This window comes from Gordionus sp. m RMFG-2023, chromosome 2, assembly GCF_954871325.1.
Source record: "Gordionus sp. m RMFG-2023 chromosome 2, tfGorSpeb1-WG-v2, whole genome shotgun sequence".
Taxonomy (NCBI): Eukaryota; Metazoa; Nematomorpha; class Gordioida; order Chordodea; family Parachordodidae; genus Gordionus; species Gordionus sp. m RMFG-2023.
In genome coordinates, this window is record NC_088776.1 from 1657037 (window position 1) to 1679732 (window position 22696).

Genomic DNA, 22696 nt, shown 5'->3' on the forward strand with positions numbered 1-22696 from the left:
GATTAAATTGCCTAAAAATGTAATAACTGAGGGAACAAAGGAACAGAGTTCATGTCCTCATATTAATTTAAAATTTGGTGGACAAATGGTTGAAATGTTATTTAATACCGGGGCAAGTATTTCAATAATGTCTAGTGAAATTTTTATAAATATTGGCCAAATGGTATTGTTGAGAGACAAAATATATGTATACAACAATTTGATGTATCTGAAATCAAAGTTTTGGGACTCAGTGGGATGTTATTTTCCATGATGTTCCTATATTTTTGAATTTATGGATAATGAATAAAAATGTGAAACCATATAAAATTGAGTAAAGCATAATTAAAAGTGATAATATATTGTAATAAAAGTTTTAATATAAATAACAGGGAAGAAAAATATTATTAATTTTAAGCAATAGAGAAGAATATTTTAATTTAAGAATTAAATTGTTATCAATAAAATAAAAACTTGACTTTAATAAATTCATGTGAATAATACCATGTGGTATAAATGTATTTTTTTTAAATTTAAAGAGACATTGTTGTGAAACAATGTAAAATTAAAATTTTTTTTAATATCATGTGATAAAGAAAAAAATTCTTAAATAAAAGTCGGTGGACAATAAAAGATTTTAAACTTTGTATTTTTTTTTTGTAACATAAAAAATATGATTGTGGTGGCATTATATATATATTGTAATTTTGTATTTTTGCTATATGACATGTCTTAATATTTTTTTGTGGTTCATTATATGTATTATAAAATAAACAAAATATATTAATTGTTATAATCCGCATGTCGAAAGAAGATGATGTTCAACGATAAGATTTGATAAATGACGAGGAAATAATTAAGCCTGGCGTGGGCTGGTTATGAAGGGTGGGCGTGTTGTAGTTTTGTATTAGTATTATGATATATATTTGTACATATATATTATAACAATCAAAAAGAATATATTTTATTTATTAGTTATTTTATCGAGAATTGATAATTCAAACACTTGGTATTTCTTTTTGTTTATTTGTTTATTTTTTTACTTTTGATAAATATATTATGCGAGAAAAATTGAATTATTCTTGTTTTATCGAAATGAAAAGAAAAACATTTATGAGATGGAAATTATTTTAATTTGATGTTAATTTGATATTTGATTCAGTTGGGGATTTTATAAAATGGAGATAAATATTATTGATTTTTTTTTGAAAGATAAATTGCAAAAACGAAAATTATATATGGGGAATATTTTGATATATAGAATTTAAAAAAATAAAGAATATAAGTTAAAAGTAGTATTGTCAAATGTAAAAGATGTGTACTATATTTTGTTAAGAAAAATTCTATGATATATATCTCGCTAGATGGCGCATTTGGTTTTTTAAAATGAATATCTAAGGATATCAATGGAATCAAAAAAAATAGCAGTCTTTCTAAGGATTTTAGAAGAGGACAAAGTTGACATCATTAGAACTCAGGAAACCCAGTGCTGTCAGAGGAAATATTATAACCACCTATCTTTCGATAGCTGGTGGGATCGCATTTCTCATAAATAAACGAGCAGAAAAAATTGATCGCCATTCATATGCATATCCAAAAGATGTGAATTGTTTTACTCTTACTATAATAGCAAAAAGAAGAGATAGTTTGATTTTCCATTAAAACAACTGATAAATATCATTAAACTCTCTACCCAAATAGATATAATATTAATAATGATAGGAGACCCAACCACCAAAATTGGGAAGGCAGAATTCGTTAGCAGGAATATCATTGCCTATATACTAATTTACAACAACCTAAATAGTGATGAGATCAGGAAAATTCGGAACTTTTGTTGAAATAAAAACACTTTAAAATCGAAAATACGTTCTTTAACCAATTACGAAATTAACGCATATACCTTCTAGAGAGCCCGCGAGAAACCTCAAAAATCGACTTCTTTATCTCCAACATCCATAGGTGGTTCAATGACGTCAAAGCAATAGCAAATATTAAATGTTATCACAAAATGCTTATAGCAAAAATAGGGGTGATGAAACATCATCCCAAAATTCTACTGGCCAAATGACAAATCAACCGGCAGTTCAATTTACATGCAGAGATCTTAGTACAAATGCCCGAGGTTAAAGACAATTAGATAAAGCACTAATAGGAAAATAGTTCATAAAACATGACGGAACTTGGAACTGTAGAGGAATGCTGGAAACATTTAAGGGGGATTTATCAGAATCGTAGAATAACGTGCCAAACCAAAACAGCTTTTCAGGGAACGTATGGATGTCAAGGGAGACGTTACAAAAGATAAATCAACTTAGAGCTAATGTTGGTTTTTAATAATGATTTCTGGGAAAACTATACAAAGATAATTAATTATGTAGTGATAGACGTACCTACATAAATAAGAAAGCGCACGACATTGATAAAAACATGAAGAGAAAATTAAATCGATGATGCATACAAAAATAACTCCAGATTAAAGGCAGATATACTTCAACAACCACAAAAAATTCTCAAAGTAATAGGCAAATCTAAAAGGAGAAAAGTGTTTTTTACACTCTTAATCCTCCTGAGAGATCTCAACAATATCTATAACCCCCGTCCCCCTTTAAAGTTAATTAAATTTATGAAAATTATAGGGTGTAGGCTGTTATCTTTGTCCTGCCTCCCTTGCACTCAGCCTACGGACATACGCATAATAGTCTTTGGTTTATTATGCGTATACGCATGCGCGAATGGTCCCCACAAACGTGTTGAGGGCTCCTTACATTATAAAGTTAACCCATATTTAAAATAGTCCGATTAAATGGAAATGAGTAGTAAAATCTTCAACATCTAAAGGGTGCCGAGTTTATTCGCGTATTATTTTTTTACCTAAAATTAATTAGTATTTATAATTTTTTTTATCGTCCTTTATCGCTAAAATGGCAACAAAAAATTGACACATGTATCTCTGTCAAACCCCGTTTCGATTATAACGACTCCCCACATTTTAGAGTTTTAAAAAATTTATGGTTCATCGAAAAAACATCGTTAAAAAATACGTTTCTTAGCAAAAAAAATAATAAAACAAAGAATTGAAAGAAAATTGATACTTTCTAAAGCACGGATATCGCTATAATGATGGGTAAGGTGTTCGAATACCCTGCCTTTAGACGAAACGAGTTTAGAGTATTTGTCGGTAAGGGTAGAAAGTTGGGCCAAGCATTTTTGGATGGATTGAACGCCCATGAGAAAGGCCATAAGTACCCCGGCCGATAAAGAACTGGAGCTGTTTGGTGATGGATTTAGCTACGTGTTGTTTATATTTTAACAGAAGAAACGGGTAAAATGAAATATATCAAAGATTTTAGAAATTTTCTTTTCCTACTATCCCGTTCTCTCTTTCTTTCAATGTGTATTATTTTCAAAAAAAATCAGGGAAAATAGGGATTAAGGGTGTGTGCAATGGTTCGACTTATTATATACTTATTTCTGTTTATCCTATGAACCCGTTAATGGTTAACGGTGCATATAAGCACCACCTCCTATATACCTTATTTTAACATAGTAGTTTTTATTTTAAAAAATAATAAATAAGATTTTTATATAGTTCAGACATTGTACTTCAAAACTGGAAAAGAAAAATATGAAAAAAATATTTTTTATGTCCCTAAGAAACCCCCAAATTTTGCGAATTTATGAGGTCTAAAATGCAAAATTTTCTAAGTGATCTCACGAGCATATTATAAAATTATTTCGATGAAAACTAGTGTGTATATATTCTTTATAGATATATCAATATTTATCAATCATTTTTGAATTTTTAAATAATTAATATTTTAATAGGTAACCACATAAAGTTGACTGGTGCATATATGCACCGTTAACCATCTAGCAGTATATATTATTTAAAAAAATTCAAACAAATGAAATTTAACATAAGGAATTATAATTTTTTATATTATACTTAAAACCACTACCCGTCACTAAGGGTGGGTAGGGGGTGGGGTGGGTGGCTCTAGCCCCCTAAGAATTTTTTTAAAAAAATTTTATACCCAAAAAAGACCTTTTGAAAATAATTTAAAAAAATTTTTTTCCCCTGAGATTAAATCGAATAATATATTGTTCCTATTATAATTTTTTATCCCGATCAAATTATATGAAATTATTAGGTTCATAAATATTCAAAAGTTTAAAATTATTTTTAGCCTCTTCCTTTCTGAAGATTTTATTTTATTTATATAAAATATTATGCACCTGTTTTGTCAATTCAATCAAAATTATCAAAATAATAGATGACTAATAAAAAAATCAAGATTCTACGAAAATAATTTGTCTAGATATTTAATTTTTAATAAATTTTTTTAATGAAACGTTTTCTAACAATTGAACAAGCGCTTGCTCAACTTTTTGAAGAGGAACCAATTAAAGAAAGAGATATGGTTATAATTCCGCCAAACCCCTCTGCAGTTAGTGATGAAGAAGATTTCGATGAAAATGACTTAACAAATGTCGGAGTTTTGCCTTCAGATACAGCTGGTAAAAATTGGAGATTCATAATTCAGTTGATGACGACCTTCCAGAACCATATTCTACAAGAAGCTATTCTCGAATTTCTCACAATTTAAAATGGAGAAAAACGGATGCAATATATTCTTCAAGCCTTTTCAATGGAGAAAAGGAAGATGTAATAAAACTTGAAAATGATTTACATGGTAAAAGTCCATCAGATATATTTTCTTTAATTTTCGACGAAGACTTATATTCCCTAATTGTAGAACAAAGTAATATTTATGCTAAACAAATGAATAGACCTAACATATGCATAACCATCCAAGATATTCAGAGATTTATTGGAATTCTATTATTTACTGGATATCATTCTCTCCCACAAGAAAGAATGTACTGGTCTAATGACAGCGATATTTCTATTCCAATAATCCGGGATACAATGACCCAATTACAATTTCGAAATTTGAAATATAATATCCATTTGGCAGACAATACTAAAATAGATATACATGATAGATTTTATAAAGTTAGGCCTTACATTAATATATTGAATAATAAATTTCAGCAATTCGGAATTTTTAAACATCATATCATTTATCAATAGATGAACAGATGATACCATATCGAGGAAGACATTCTTGCAAAATGTTCATAAAAGGAAAACCAATTAGATTCGGATACAAGTCTTGGATATTGGCCTCTTCCGACGGTTACGTCATCTCATTTGATATATATCAAGGAAAAAGCGAAAATAAATATGAATATGGATTAGGTGGAAATGTATTCATAAAATTATTAAAGGCATTGCAAAAACCAAATTATCATAAAATATATTTTGATAATTTCTTTACATCATTTAAACTCTTGTCATACTTAAAACAAATGGGATATTTTGCAACTGGAACTGTGAGGGACAATAGAATAGAGCATTGCCCAGTTGTATCTATAAAGGTTGTAGCAAAAAAAGAAAGAGGATATTATGATTATAGGTTTGAAAAATTAAACGAAATATTTGTAGTTCGTTGGAATGATAATTCGGTGGTGACCGTTGCATCGACATGCCACTATCTCTTTGCTTTCTAATGTTTCAAGGTATTCTAAGAAAATATCTTCTAAAATAAAAATTCCTTAGCCAAATATGGTAACTGCTCTTATAACAAACACATGTGTGGAGTTGATCTATGTGATAATCTAATATCTACATATAGAATAAAAATAAGAGGAAAAAAATGGTGGTGGCCAATATTCACCAATTTTATTGATGTAGCTTTGGTAAATTCATGGAAAATCTGGAAATTCGTGAATCGAGATGACAAGAAGAGTTTGCTTGCATTTAGACGAGAAGTTACTAACTACCTCCTTCGAACGCCAGTAAAAATTGAAAAAAATTTAAGTACAGGTCACGCCAGCCAGTTTGCATTACAGTGTGAAAACCCTATTGATTCATCTGGACATTATTTATCCAAAATTATAGATGGAAAAAGACGAAGATGCAGATATTGCCATACGCACTCAGGATATATGTGCCAAACATGTCAAATCGCACTCCATATTAAATGTTTCAAGGATTTTCATAATATATAAACATTTTCTCGTTTTTATTATAAATTACAAAAAAAGAATAAAGATATTTGTTGTTTTTTTGATCTTATAGTATTTTATATAATTTTTATCTATTTTAACCTCTTAATGGTTAACGGTGCATATAATGCACCAGGCTAGATTTTCTATTTAGGATTATTTTTTTGGCTGATTTTTTTAGAATATCATATTTGAGCATTAATCAATATAATTTGAAAAATTGAGCATTTTTATCCACTAGAAAAATCTTGACCATTAATGGGTTAAGCGGCTTTCGAAGTAGACACCAAATAATGGTTTGTTTTAACTTTTGAAGTGTTTGATGGCATTGTTTGTTCTTGTTTGTCTTTTTTTCTTCTTCTCTTACTTTTAAGGGCTATTTTAGTAATGAGTCCAACCTGGATTCACTCTAAGAACTTCAAAACATTAAACACATAGAGGCCGTGCTGACCAATAAATCTATAATCGATCCGATACTCATAAGAAACCGATATTTCGATTAATTTTTTATTTGCCCTCTAACTTTGAAAGGACAACATATTCGCAAAAAAACTATGAGCGCTAAACACGAGGAACATTTTTAAAATTTTTCGCTCCGCCTCCACAAAAATAGGGGCAATGGTCATGGCCGATCTCCGACTCTTTAAATAAGGAAAGTTTTTAAAAAATGCTTTTTTTTGAAAAAAATAGTATCTTTTTTTAGATACTTTTTAGATATTTTTATTTACAATTATACGCAGTGTTCATTCATACCAATACCCTAAGGCATTTTCGGAAATGAGGCCCTTAATTTCGTTAAAAACCATAGGAAAAAAAATGAGACAGATGTTAGGGGACCCCAAAGAAGGATTCTACCTTCATTAGCAGAATTCTCTCGAAATCTGAAGGTTCAATTTTTCTAAGCATTCACTCTTCACTAAGGTGACATGTACCTATATTTAACCCATTAATGGTCAAGATTTTTCTAGTGGATAAAAATGCTCAATTTTTTCAAATTATATTGATTAATGCTCAAATATGATATTCTAAAAAAATCAGCCAAAAAAAATAATCCTAAATAGAAAATCTAGCCTGGTGCATATATGCACCGTTAACCATTAAGAGGTTAAAAAAGATAAAAATTATATAAAATACTATAAGATCAAAAAAACAACAAATATCTTTATTCTTTTTTTGTAATTTATAATAAAAACGAGAAAATGTTTATATATTATGAAAATCCTTGAAACATTTAATATGGAGTGCGATTTGACATGTTTGGCACATATATCTTGAGTGCGTATGGCAATATCTGCATCTTCGTCTTTTTCCATCTATAATTTTGGATAAATAATGTCCAGATGAATCAATAGGGTTTTCACACTGTAATGCAAACTGGCTGGCGTGACCTGTACTTGAATTTTTTTCAATTTTTACTGGCGTTCGAAGGAGGTAGTTAGTAACTTCTCGTCTAAATGCAAGCAAACTCTTCTTGTCATCTCGATTCACGAATTTCCAGATTTTCCATGAATTTACCAAAGCTACATCAATAAAATTGGTGAATATTGGCCACCACCATTTTTTTCCTCTTATTTTTATTCTATATGTAGATATTAGATTATCACATAGATCAACTCCACCCATGTGTTTGTTATAAGCAGTTACCATATTTGGCTGAGGAATTTTTATTTTAGAAGATATTTTCTTAGAATACCTTGAAACATTAGAAAGCAAAGAGATAGTGTGGCATGTCGATGCAACGGTCACCACCGAAATTATCATTCCAACGAACTACAAATATTTCGTTTAATTTTTCAAACCTATAATCATAATATCCTCTTTCTTTTTTTGCTACAACCTTTATAGATTCAACTGGGCAATGCTCTATTCTATTGTCCCTCACAGTTCCAGTTGCAAAATATCCCATTTGTTTTAAGTATGACAAGAGTTTAAATGATGTAAAGAAATTATCAAAATATATTTTATGATAATTTGGTTTTTGCAATGCCTTTAATAATTTTATGATTACATTTCCACCTAATCCATATTCATATTTATTTTCGCTTTTTCCTTGATATATATCAAATGAGAATACGTAACCGTCGGAAGAGGCCAATATCCAAGACTTGTATCCGAATCTAATTGGTTTTCCTTTTATGAACATTTTGCAAGAATGTCTTCCTCGATATGGTATCATCTGTTCATCTATTGATAAAAGATGTTTAAAAATTCCGAATTGCTGAAATTTATTATTCAATATATTAATGTAAGGCCTAACTTTATAAAATCTATCATGTATATCTATTTTAGTAGTATTGTCTGCCAAATGGATATTTTCATATTTGTAATTTAAAAAGAATATTCATCTTTTATAAATTGAATAAAAGAATCTAATAATTATTGAAATTTTATTTAATTTAACATATATATTTTATTGGAATAAGAGTATCGCCTCTGATAGCGATACTCTGAGTTAAAATTTTGTTAACTTTCTCTTTATATTTTTTTTATTATTATAAAATTAAATTATCCAAAGTTTTTATATCATGAAAGTGATCTTTACAATTTCGTTAATGCAATAAATATCATCATTTACATAAAAATTAATACATCTGTTAAAATAAATCACTTTATCAAATAAAATATACATTAAAAAAGTGTACATTACAACACGCCACCCATTACTAAACCCAAGTGTTAGGGGTGATTGATAATATATGACCAATAATATACGAAATATAAATACACATCTGACGTTTTTCATTTGCTCCAAACTATATATTTAAACATTCCGCTTATTTTGGTGTCTATAAAATTTTCGCCTAAAATAAATTATCTTGATCGACTTTTTTAAATAAGAATTAAGAAATGCGGCTTTATGTCCATAGGATGACGCCGTTTGATTCGTCTCACGAATAAGAATAAAGAAATGCTGTTGTAATGTACACTTTTTTAATGTATATTTTATTTGATAAAGTGATTTATTTTAACAGATGTATTAATTTTTATGTAAATGATGATATTTATTGCATTAACGAAATTGTAAAGATCACTTTTTCATGATATAAAAACTTTGGATAATTTAATTTTATAATAATAAAAAAAATATAAAGAGAAAGTTAACAAAATTTTAACTCAGAGTATCGCTATCAGAGGCGATACTCTTATTCCAATAAAATATATATGTTAAATTAAATAAAATTTCAATAATTATTAGATTCTTTTATTCAATTTATAAAAGATGAATATTCTTTTTAAATTACAAATATGAAAGATATTATATTTCAAATTTCGAAATTGTAATTGGGTCATTGTATCCCGGATTATTGGAATAGAAATATCGCTGTCATTAGACCAGTACATTCTTTCTTGTGGGAGAGAATGAATTATCCAGTAAATAATAGAATTCCAATAAATCTCTGAATATCTTGGATGGTTATGCATATGTTAGGTCTATTCATTTGTTTAGCATAAATATTACTTTGTTCTACAATTAGGGAATATAAGTCTTCGTCGAAAATTAAACAAAATATATCTGATGGACTTTTACCATGTAAATCATTTTCAAGTTTTATTACATCTTCCTTTTCTCCATTGAAAAGGCTTGAAGAATATATTGCATCCGTTTTTCTCCATTTTAAATTGTGAGAAATTCGAGAATAGCTTCTTGTAGAATATGGTTCTGGAAGGTCGTCATCAACTGAATTATGAATCTCCAATTCTCCAGCTGTATCTGAAGGCAAAACTCCGACATTTGTTAAGTCATTTTCATCGAAATCTTCTTCATCACTAACTGCAGAGGGGTTTGGCGGAATTATAACCATATCTCTTTCTTCAATTGGTTCCTCTTCAAAAAGTTGAGCAAGCGCTTGTTCAATTGTTAGAAAACGTTTCATTAAAAAAATTTATTAAAAATTAAATATTCTAGACAAATTATTTTCGTAGAATCTTGATTTTTTTATTAGTCATCTATTATTTTGATAATTTTGATTGAATTGACAAAACAGGTGCATAATATTTTATATAAATAAAATCTTCAGAAAGGAAGAGGCTAAAAATAATTTTAAACTTTTGAATATTTATGAACCTAATAATTTCATATAATTTGATCGGGATAAAAAATTATAATAGGAACAATATATTATTCGATTTAATCTCAGGGGAAAAAATTTTTTTAAATTATTTTTAAAAGGTCTTTTTTGGGTATAAAATTTTTTTAAAAATTCTTAAGGGGCTCGAGCCACCCACCCCTCCCCTTCCCACCCTTAGTGACGGTAGTGGTTTTAAGTATAATATAAAAAATTATAATTCATTATGTTAAATTTCATTTGTTTGAATTTTTTTAAATAATATATACTGCTAGATGGTTAACGGTGCATATATGCACCAGTCAACTTTATGTGGTTACCTACTAAAATATTAATTATTTAAAAATTCAAAAATGATTGATAAATATTTGATATATCTATAAAGAATATATACACACTAGTTTTCATCGAAATAATTTTATAATATGCTCGTGAGATCACTTAGAAAATTTTGCATTTTAGACCCCATAAATTCGCAAAGTTTGAGGGTTTCTTAGGGGCATAAAAAAATATTTTTTTCATATTTTTCTTTTCCAGTTTTGAAGTACAATGTCTGAACTATATAAAAATCTTTTTTATTATTTTTTAAAAAAAAACTACTATGTTAAAATAAGGTATATAGGAGGTGGTGCATATATGCACCGTTAACCAGTAACGGGTTAATATTTTTTATTTTTAAGTTCCTTTTTAATGTTTTTCATTTCATTTTAATTTTTAATATAAATCTTTAATATATTCTTATTTGTTGTTTATTTTTTAAAAAAATATTTTTTTTAATTTGATATTGTTCGTATTATTTGTAATTAATCTTTTTTTTTAAATCGAAACCGCCATTTTTTTTTTTAAATAAAAAACAATTTAAAAAAAACGTTTTTTTAAAAATCGTTTAAATGTTAATTTAATATTTATTGTTTAAATATAAATAAAGAATATTAATTTGAATAAATAAAAAAAAAAATTATACAAATAATATTATTTCCGTTAATCTATTTTTTTAATATTATTATAAAGAAATTAGGTAATAAAAAATAATTTATATTAAACGTCAAAAAACTACGAAAATATCAAATCGGATCAGTTTTTTTATAATTATCGGTCAAACCCGGTTTTTAAATTCTCGACCCGGGTTTTAAAATTATCGGTAAAACCCGGTTTTTAAATTCTCGACCCGGGTTTTAAAATTATCGGTAAAACCCAGGTTTAAAAAAGCGAGGAAATTATCGGGCCCGATCCGATATTTAATGTTCGGCACAGCCCCTAATTCGATAATAGTAACGTGTATACGTAATTTAAAATAAAATGCACCAATAGCAAAGTCCCGCCATAACTGACCGTGAGCAAAACGAGCCCGTTTAGCGTTAGATTAGAGAGACCCTGGAAGAGAGATATACCTAATCCCAGTTGATTGCAAGAATCGGCATACTCGCGCGCCAAAACCTCAAAGTTTTCCGCTTCCCGTCGCTCGCCCACGAATGATTTAACCGTTCTAACGTTAGCCAACACCTCGTTAGATGTAGCCGCCAGGATGGATAGCTATACATAGTCAAAACATAAAATTTTTATAAATTACTTGATGTCTATAGTAGTTATAGAATTATTGATTATTAAAATTAAATTTATATTCAATATTCGAATTGATCAATAATTTAATTAAACTATTAAATTTATTTTTATAAGATACTTAAATGGTTCTAAAAATGTTTTGAAAAAATATTCTTCAAAAATTTTCTTCCCTAAAAAAAATTTTCAAAGATTTTTGCTCAAAAATAATTTGTGAAGATTTTTTCGACTCATATGAGAGCGGCTAAAAAAAAATCGTACTAATCACCATTTTTTGAGAGTAACAAAGTAGCGCGTTGCTTTTAAATCAGATGACTGTTCCTTTGGGTAACAGGTTAAACAGTTTATGATTGCTTAACTAGTTTTGTATTTCGCGAAAATTTAAAAAATGAAATGACAGCTGCCAGCGATTTATATCTCGGCAGAAGGGAATAATCTATCTGACTTCAAATGCACATTAAGTCAAGAGCCCGAGAAAAGCCAGGATTGGTTTTTTTCAACAAATGCAAAAGGTTGACGTGATAAATTTCCCGGAGGAATGTAGGAAAATACCAAATATTAAAAAAAGTTGAGACTTCTGCCAGTTTTTTTAAAGAGAGGGGGGGGGGTGGTGGGTGGGATTTAGCGCTATATTGTTATAGAAGATAAATAGCTATCTCTATTGTTTTTATAATAAAATACTAAATTCAAAAAATTATGCTATAATTACAAACCAGGGTTTTCTTAAAAGGAAATATCTTCAAATACAACTTCTGGCTTATTTTGTTTGATCTAAAGAGATTAAAAATCTTTGAAATCTTTTTTATGTCGAGGAGTTTGTGAAGTCGTGGAAAAACAAAATATTACCATTGATAAGCAATCTACGAATATATTATTTATCGTATCTATAAATACCTTATCCCGGCAGGTCTTGGACAATTTTCTGAGCCCCTGAGCGAGGAAGGCTCCAACGAGAACTAACGAAGGCGTTATAATCATGACGCCCAGGGTCATATCGGGCGATATCCTGTAAAGGGCGTACAGCGTGCCCAATCCCGTGACTCCAGCCTTGAGCGTTATGGAGAGGCATTGCTTGAGAGCCGACTTCAGGTCTTGAAGGTCTGTTGTGAGTCTAATAAAAAAATTGTAAAAGATTGACGTTACAAGCTCTAAATTTTTTTTCTATAATTCTCAATAGTTAACAGCGGCCTAAATAATTTTCTTTTTAATGCCCAGTAACACAATCAACCAGACTTATCAAAAGACCAAATGTATCTAAATGTGGGTGACCATTTAAAAATAGATGCAACACTCAAAAAAGTATCTAGATACACCCTAAAGGCATCTAGATAAAAGAACCTGGGGGCTCACAGAAACGGAACAAATATAGGAACCATACCCTTTTTTAAAATTTATAGAGGAAACAAAAACTGGAACCCATTTTAGAATTTACGGGAACAGTTTCGAGCAGATAATTACCGGAAGTAGAATATAGAACGGTAACCGCGTCGTCAATCAAAAATTACCAGCAAAATATTTGCATTGGCAGATTATTGTGATGAGAGCGATATAAATAAATCAAAAATAAACGAAGTAAAAATCCCTAATTTGCATTGTTCTTAATCGCGGACAAATTCTAAATGCCATTTAAAATTATGTCAAAAAAATATTTCGAAATTGTTAGACCCGAGCTCAGGTCTAAATTTGTTAAATTGTTATAAATTTTATATAGAATTGGCAAAAAGATTGATGGCTATTTTATTTAAGAGACATCAGAATATGCCAATCAAATATTTGTTTTGGATCGAATCGGCAAAAAAAATATTGTCAGAGACTGTCCAATCATATCAAACCTATTTTGTGGTATCGGTCCCATCCATTTGTCTTTGTTTTGTCATTATACCATTTCGCGACCATATTTCGATTTTTTTTTCATATATTCTACATTTTACTAGAAAATTGTAAAATAAAATTATCCATACAACATTAGCAAGTATTTGTCTGAACCTTAAAGGCAAAGGTAATTGGTTTTAATTCAAACAAATTACATAATTAACATTTACATATATATATATATTTTTCTAGAAAATTGTAAAATAAAGTTATCCACACAATATTAGCAATATTTATCTGAAACCTTTAAAGGCAAAGGTAAATAAAATATATTATATTTGTACATCTCCAACCTGCTCTGGAAAAGGTTATACATTAAATTAGTGTTGTTAAATACCTAACTTTGACCATCTATTGAGGTTTTATCAAGCTTAGCCTAAAAAAATGAAATCAAGCTTATGAGTCTCAACTTGAAGATTTTTGATTCAATACATGGCTACACTGTTTTATAAGTTGGGTAGTTTAACAACACTACATTAAATAACGTATTCACTACGACAGAAGAATGCATCGGTAAATTATTTAATAAGCAAGATGTTATTTACCATTTTTTTTAGATATTTGCAAAACATTTGAATGCATGAAGAGAAATATGAAATATTATCCATAGTTAATCAAAGTTTTGGTAATATATTTTTCTTTAAGTATTATTAGCAAGGAATCAAGAGACCTACGTGCCTTCTGTGATCAGTCCCGCACAACGCACGGAGAGTGACGTGGGGAATGTTTACCAATGCATTCAGCTGTCATAGTAAATACGTTATTCAATGTATAACCTTTCCCAGGGCAGGTTGGAGATGTACAAATATAATATATTTTATTTTTTAATAATCTTTAGACTTTCTGTATGAAAATGGTATCATTATTTGTTTGAGATTATCACAATTACATTATTGAATTAAAAATTTTATGTAAATATTAATTATGTAAAATATTTTAATTAAAACCAATTACCTTTGCCTTTAAGGTTTCAGACAAGTACTTGCTAATACTAAGTTGAGAATATTGCTAATATTGTATGTATGTAATTTTTTTAATTAAAACCAATTACCTTTGCCTTGACAAATACTTGCTAATAAGTTGAGAAAGCTGTGCCAATATTAAATATCGAATCGGCACCGATATTTAGAGCTTTCTAAAAATATCGGATCGGGCCGATACCTGAAAAAACCGATCCGATCTTTTTTGTTATTTTATTTTATGTATATCTATTTTTACATTTATTATAATGTTTTCTAAATAATTTTTTTTTAATCAATGCTAATGCACAACACACTTTAAATTTTTTTTATATAAAAATAGAAAGGAACACCCAAAGATTTATTTATTAAAATCTTTTTAAATAATAAAGCCAATTGTATTATTTATACTATAAATGAAAGAATTTTTTTTCTAAATATGATATCTGAATTATGGAAATATTTTACAAAAAGTAATTTTGCAAAATACGTTATCTTCGAAATTCTAATTTCACGGGGAGGAATAATCAAAAATTAATTTAATACTACCAATATCCGAAAAAAAATTCGATTTTTTGCATAAAAAATATTGATTTCTTAATTACATTTGATTTCAAATGGGGGGGGGGGGGGTAGTGAAAAATCAATATAAATATCGGATCGGTTTTTTGAGTCAATATCGTAATATGATAGATGAAAAATATGTGGATCGGCAGAGCCCTATTTTAGAATATTGTCTTTATTTTACAATTTTCTAGAAAAATGTGAAAAATTTTTCGAAATATTGTCGCGAAATGGTATAATGACAAAACAAAGACAAATGGATGGGACCGATACCCAAGAAACCGCTTAATAATACAGATGAGTTTGATCGATAAAAAAAATAAGATTTATTTTTATTGCAATAAATATTTTAATTTTAAATAAATTTTAATATTTGATATCTTAATATATTTAATCAGTTAGATAAATAAATTTATTATATTAAGTATATAACTTCATAAAATTATAAATATTTGATGATTATGACTCTTCCTTAAAATGTTTTTCTGATTGATAAATTATTTTCAAGTTTTATTAATACTCCAAGATGATTATACATAAAAAATATACTAACCATGTTAAAGGCAATTCCTAGATATACGAACTGTATAATTTTCATTTTAATATGAGCAGAGTTCTACTTCCATATGTTCTAAATACAGATACATGGCTTATAAATGTATTCATATACTACAATTTTCTTAATTTTAAGATACATTTATATATATATATATATAATCATGAAGGTGCGCATAATGCCAAAATAGAATTCTTAATTTTTGTGTTAAACTTAAAACACAAACTGTGAAATTAAAACCAAACACTGTTTATTCAGCTTGCTATTTTATAGGTTATTTCCTGGTGTATATATATACCCTTTTAAACACTCTTTTTTAGATTTTTTTTTATTCCTGAAAGAGAAGAGGGAAAGAAAGAATTTTTTTAAAATGAAAACTTTATTGAAAATGTTCAAACAAGATATTTTTCTATGCAATTCCTAAAATTCCAAATCACTTTGTAAAAAAGTCTTTTATATAAGTAAATCTTTTGCCATTTTTATGCATAAAAAAACTTTCATAATATAATTACAATTTTTGTTTTAAAACTTATGGGCGAAAAAAAAATTTGAAGGAATTTTATTGAAACTCTGATTTCAATTGGTATTGCTGTAAAGTAGTGTAATGTTAAACTTGATGAATAACATCTTTATATTAGGATAACCTTTAGATAAAACCATGACACTCATTTTTAGGATAATTATTCAAAGTTTGATAGGTGTCATAATAATATATCATTTAATTTTTTTTTCCATAAAATTAAGTATATTCTGCAAACTTTGGAAGTTTGATTATTACTAGGTTGATATACTTTTCTAATTTAAATTTCGGAATTTGAAACCATATCCAATCTGCAGGGTTGGGCAAATTTTCAGAAAATTGTATTCGGATACAGATACTTTGTATTTAAGATACAGGATACTTTGGAAAAATTTCAATAAGATATAAGATACAAGATACTTGTATCTTTTTTTAAAAAAAGTATCTAAGATACAAGATACTTTTTTTAAAAAACTTTAAATAGTCAAAATCAAAATGTATAAAGCTTTATTTTTTTTATCTATAATATAAATTTATAAAAAATTTGAAAATAAATTGTAGAAAATAACAAATTTATTATATAAGATAATGCGATATTTTTTTAAATAATTGTATAATTATTATATTAATATATCAGCATCATAAATCGGCATTGTTTTTTAATATTATTAATTTTTCAAATAATTTATCGTTCAATGTTTGACGATTTGGTTTGTTAACTATATTAGCAAAGCTATAAATAATCGTTCAACGGGGGCAGAGGAGGGTAATATTGTGTTATATTTAATAAATATTTCTTTTAATTAATTTTATAAAGAAAATTATATTTTAAGCATATATGTAAAAATTAAAAAAAAATAAAGGTGGATTAAATATTGCTAAGTACTATTTATCATATAAAAATGATGCCCCAAAAATTTGGATTATATTTTGGCCTAGTATTCAAATTAACAACTCTTTTTTATCAACATTAGTTTTCTTATTCTTTTGATAGATTTTTTGTATATCATTTTAATTTCAATATCAATCAATAATATAAAAATTTATTTTAAAATACTTCTAAATTTAGCAACAGTTATATATGGAATATGAAATGATAATGAATATGATTATAAATGTGATTTATTATATAATTATATATTATACTTTTTAGATGCTTGAGAAAATTTTATGACGAGTCTGCAGAACCACTTATAGATTTGTGGCATTCTTTAGATTCTGTAGTAATTTTATTATGATCATGTTGAAGTACTTGAAAAAATTTCCCATTTAAAATACTTAATTTAAATTTATAGTTATATTTTTTGGTTGGAGAATCATTTGAAGACAAAGATAAACATATTATTCTATTTTCTTTAATAGACGGATATAAAACGATTCAAATAAAATATGGTAGTTATAATTGTTAGCAAATTGCTATATGACGACCAATGTTGTATATCATACATTACCTTAAAATACCTAATTTCTGATTAAATTTTTCATTTAAATTTTAAAACAATATCATTTTAAATTTTAATACTATTTAAATTAACTAATATAATTTTTTTTAAAGTATCTGTATCTTTTTGAATACAAAGTTGGTTAAGATACAAATACTTTTAAATAATATGTATCTTAGATACTGGATACAACTGGTAGGAAAAAAAATAAATTTGGACAGATATTTATTTAAAAAAAACATATAATTAAATGATATCAAAATATACCAATAAAAATATGAAACAGATACATTTTTATATCTAGATACAGTATATATATATATATATAAAGTCTGATTTATTTTACTTTGCAATTTACCTATGAAAATTCAATATAAATAAAATTATTTTGATAATTATTTTAAAATTTATTTAACTCATTCTTTTGGTTTGTTTATATTAAGTTTTCATTTTAATTCCTTATATATAAATATTTTCCACCAGATGGCACATTTAAATCAAAATTAAAATTGCTAAATCATGAGCAAAATGACAAATACAAGTTTGTCTTTTTTTATAAATAAATATTTCTTTACAATAATAAAATATCTTTATATCAGCCCTTAAGTATGGTAAAACAAAATTAATGCATCACTAATATGAGTTTCCTTATGCAATCTTAAAAAAATCGCCACATTTATATTTTTTAAATTAGTCATTTAAATTTATAAAAATGAGTCATCTAACACATTTTATAAAAATACCTTGTAACTAAATCCCCAGTTTTGTTTTGATCATGAAATTGTAGGTCCTTCTCCAGTAAGGATGAGAAAAGATCTATTCTAATGTGGGATGAAAGGTTTTCTCCAAATTTGGTCAAAGAAAAGATATGACTAAATGTTAAGTAGGCCTATATAAGCATATTATTGAAAATTTGGTCATATATCAATAAAAGAATAGTTAATATACATTTACTAATAAATAAATAAATAAATATGTTCTAAGAATAGATAGCTAACTAAATTTATTATGATTATAAAAAAATTAAACTATATTTCATAATATATATTTATTAATTTAGTATCTACTTGTAACCCATATAGATATAGAAGATGCTTTATTGGCACTGTGATAACATTTAAGTATTCCTTCAAAGATAGAGAATTTGATGAATTTATTATATTAATTAACTGACCAAAATAGGTTGGCAGAATAATATTTATGATTGCCACTAATATACCACTCTAAATATGAAAATTTTAATAATATAAGGTTTTATATACCAATATAGTTAATGCCAACCAAATTAAATCCTTTTTAAGGTAATGTAATAAAAAGTATCTATGCTCGGTTTCAAAATTTGTGATAGAATTTTTTGAGAATTCACAGATATTTTGACAATCAGCTAAACAAAATAACCTCGTACTTAATTTAGGCAATAATAGAATTGGAGATATATAGATTGTATATTTTACTACATTTAATTTTTTATTATTATGTGTACTTTTAATGAAATAACGCACCGAAAATTTTAAAATATTTCGGCAATGTGTTACAAAGAACATGTTTTATATTATCGAAATTTTTTGACGTCAATCAAAATCATTTCTTAAATTTATAAAGTATTTAGATCTATCCTAATTTTGCTGGATAATCATTCTTTTTGTATCAAAAATCTTTACGAATTCGTATATCACCCAATAATTCCTTGTATTAAACTCTACAGCTTTATATATTCCTCTATATATGCATAGATGATTTGTGGAGCCTTAAAATAATGATATATTATCTTTAATTTAATGAAAAGATTAAGGTTTAAGTTTAATACTTATGATACGAATAATTTAAAATATTTACATAAATTGGAGCATTTACAACCAATTTTGAATATTTATGACTAATTTAAAATATTTGCTAATACAAATGATTTTTTATTTTTTAAAATAAATTATGATAGTCTTACCTACCCAAAGAAGTTATAATAAAGTATTCAACTTAAATATTACATGTAATAAATATATTAAATTATTTATAACCTGACATTATTTACACACGTCATAGGTTGTTAATCATCAGGATTTATGCAAAGATAAATTCATTTTTTTTTTAAAACGAAATTTAAATTTAAAATGGATCAAGTCAAACGTTTAAAAAAAGGAAGACGGTCAACTTTTGGAGAGAAAAATAATTCAGAAGGTATTATTTTTAATTAAAATTTATGTTAAAATTCGCAAACCTTTTTTAAAATTATTTTTAGATATACTCTAAATCTTTTTTTTATATATAATTAAAAGATTTGCTTGTGCTGGCCCATCGAGCATTTCATACTTCAACAGATCAAATTGAAAGCATTTATAATATTAATATTCCTTTGGAAATTAAAAAAAGTATCTATTATAATATAAATATGTGAATAATTTTTTTTTATAGTCACCTTAACTGATATTTTACATGCAAATGAAACAGATCCAGTTGAAAAGTATTGTATATTGTTTAATAAAGCCATGTATTTATTTTAGAAAAGCAGAAAAAAAATATGCAGAATATAAAGGATATATAAACATAATTGAAAGTTATATAAAAAAATTAAAAACTGAGAGTAATGAATTAAATGATCTCTATAGAAATGCATTAGAAAATTTTAAAAAGTAATTACATTTTTTTGTCATTTACATTAGCTCTTTATTTATATAAGTCTATGTCTAAAATCTTTTAATACCTTATAAAAAAAGATGAAATAACCCTTTTAAAGAAAAAATAAAAAATACAACCAAATATTTGCCTGTAAAATTACCAAAACCTCATCATTATGGTTCTTTAGAGTTTTAAAACTTTTAAATTGTAATTTAAAAAAAAAGACCTTGGACACAACCTAAAATTCTTTTGCATTGATATTAATTTTTTACATATTATAAAGTTATTTGATTAACATATGTTTTTTTATTTAGAAAACAAATCAAAGAATTAAATATAGATTTGGCTCCTTACAATGAATTAATAGATGATGTTGAAAAATGCCAAGATAAACTTAATGATTTCAAGAGAACAACAAGTATTAAGGTAAATTATAAGTTTGATAGCAATATATATAAATTTATATACCTAGTTTATCAAATCAGAAACCATAAAGGCAAATACAATAATTAATAAAAGAGATAAACCGATTCAATTGGAATTATCATTGAAAAAATCAAATTATTGCTTTAAGCCATATATTAATTTATTATGTGAAGAATAATCAAAATAGATCAAATAAATTATTTATATATATATATTAAATACAAATATTTATTAAACATAATTATAAGAAGATAACAATTAGTTTATTATATATATATTGAATATAAATATTTATTGAACACAATTAGTCTGTTTACTTTCCCTTATTAGATTTTTTAAAATTTATATTTATTTAAAATTATTAATCATCGTTTTTATTATAAAATATATTATAACAATATTAGAAAAATACATTAAATATTTAGGAAATATTATTACCCTCACTGTAAAATTAATTGCAATCTACATAGGCAAATCAGAACTTGAATTCATGAATCAGGTCATAGAGATGTCTGGGTAAGGGTTAATTAAAAGTTTTGTTTTAATTTTATTCATATACAATTTTTCATTAATTAAAATTATGTAAATTAAATCTGTTGGAAAATCAAAATTGAATTTACTGGGCATATTTTCACGTTTCTTTTTACCCTTTAAAATAATTTCCAAAATACAGCCAAAATTGTTCAATTATAATTAGGGATTCACCAATATATTTTTTTTATAGGATCAGGCCAATTATTCCTTTTTTTGAAATATAGGTTATTGGCCAATATTATTAAAACTTCTGATTTAAATAATAATAGTAACAAGATGACTTAATTTAAAAATTTTGCAGCATTGATATTTAAATTTTTTTAAGAATTATATTTATTAAAGTTTAAAAATTTTTATATTATAAAAATGAACTGATAAACAATCATAAATTTTCTAAAAATAAAATAATGAATAACGTAATTTATTTAAAAAATAAATAATTTTAAAAAATGGTAACAATTTACATTGATCATGAAATAGATGATGGGATATTCTCCTGACATAAAAACTTTAGGATCAAAAAAAAGATTACAAAATTTTACTATATAAATCAAAGACCCGTAGGTCCAGCCCTAAGCCCAGTTGGATACATGGGCCGGACCTTATTTTTTAGAAAAAAATAACCCTGGCTGGGCCGTATATTTAAAATCTCCATTATTGGCTATAAAAATTAAATATGAATATAATATATTTTTTAAAAAAAAAATCAGGACTGGGCCTGAAAAAGTATCACCCAAAAAAAATTTTTGTTAAAAAAATATTCCGGACCATGAAAATGGTGCCTCAGCAGGTCACCGATATAAATAAATGCTTTATAATCTACATATATTTTTAGATTGATGAATATAACTGAATAAAATAAGCCTAAAAAAATAATGCCCCAATTAAAATTTGATAGCAATATGGACCTTTGTTTTTATCAGATGATGTATTAATATTATATTTAACTTTATATTCAATTATGTATTTCCTTAAATTTTTTTAATAGAGTTGTTGTATTTATGTTATATGAAGTTAGATAATTGTTCAAAGAATTCCATTATAAATAATTTCGAATAATTCGAATTGAATAATAAAAATTTAACTATTCGACGAATACTCTTATATTCGATATGTTATCCGTCCGTATTCGTTCGAATATCGGATAACAATTAATTCGTTTTAGGCCTACTTGCTAATAAATTTACGATTTTGTAATTATAAAATCATTTTATTTTATTTTGAAATTTAAAAAAAAGTACGCATAAAATATAGTTTTCAAAAATAATTAAAATTTTTAAATTATCGACAATAGAGACTGGTTATTGAAGAAAATTTTGGTGCAGAAACTTATTGACAAAGTAATTTCCCTGTAAAATGAATATAGTAGGGAATTTCCCTTTGTAAATATTAGCAAAATATTTTAATCTCTATAAAAAAAAATAACACAGGGTATTAATTTCATTGTAAGCGATGCCAGAAAGTTTTATCATCAAACAAGACTATTTAACTTGAGAAAACATTTAAAAAATAATATATCCAAATTTAAC

General features: G+C 26.2%; 1 protein-coding gene and 1 long non-coding RNA gene across 2 annotated transcripts in view; one reads left to right on the forward strand and one right to left on the reverse strand.

Annotated features, from left to right (window-relative positions):
• The window catches only part of LOC135923088 (mitochondrial potassium channel ATP-binding subunit-like), a 29240-nt gene extending 9624 nt beyond the window's left edge, over positions 1-19616 (reverse strand). Inside the window, exons 1-7 of the mRNA XM_065457657.1 lie at positions 19610-19616; positions 19271-19341; positions 18662-18817; positions 18338-18483; positions 12576-12792; positions 11427-11654; positions 3075-3270 (exon numbers count right to left, since the gene is read on the reverse strand). Coding sequence (XP_065313729.1) covers positions 3075-3270; positions 11427-11654; positions 12576-12792; positions 18338-18483; positions 18662-18817; positions 19271-19341; positions 19610-19616 — 1021 coding nt within the window. The remainder of the gene's footprint in view (positions 1-3074; positions 3271-11426; positions 11655-12575; positions 12793-18337; positions 18484-18661; positions 18818-19270; positions 19342-19609) is intronic.
• Positions 19617-19646: 30 nt separating this feature from the next.
• On the forward strand, positions 19647-20126 carry LOC135925530 (uncharacterized). Its single transcript, XR_010571663.1, has 4 exons — positions 19647-19769; positions 19868-19960; positions 20004-20052; positions 20093-20126. It is a non-coding gene; the product is annotated as an uncharacterized LOC135925530 (long non-coding RNA).
• The last annotated feature ends 2570 nt before the right edge of the window (positions 20127-22696 follow it).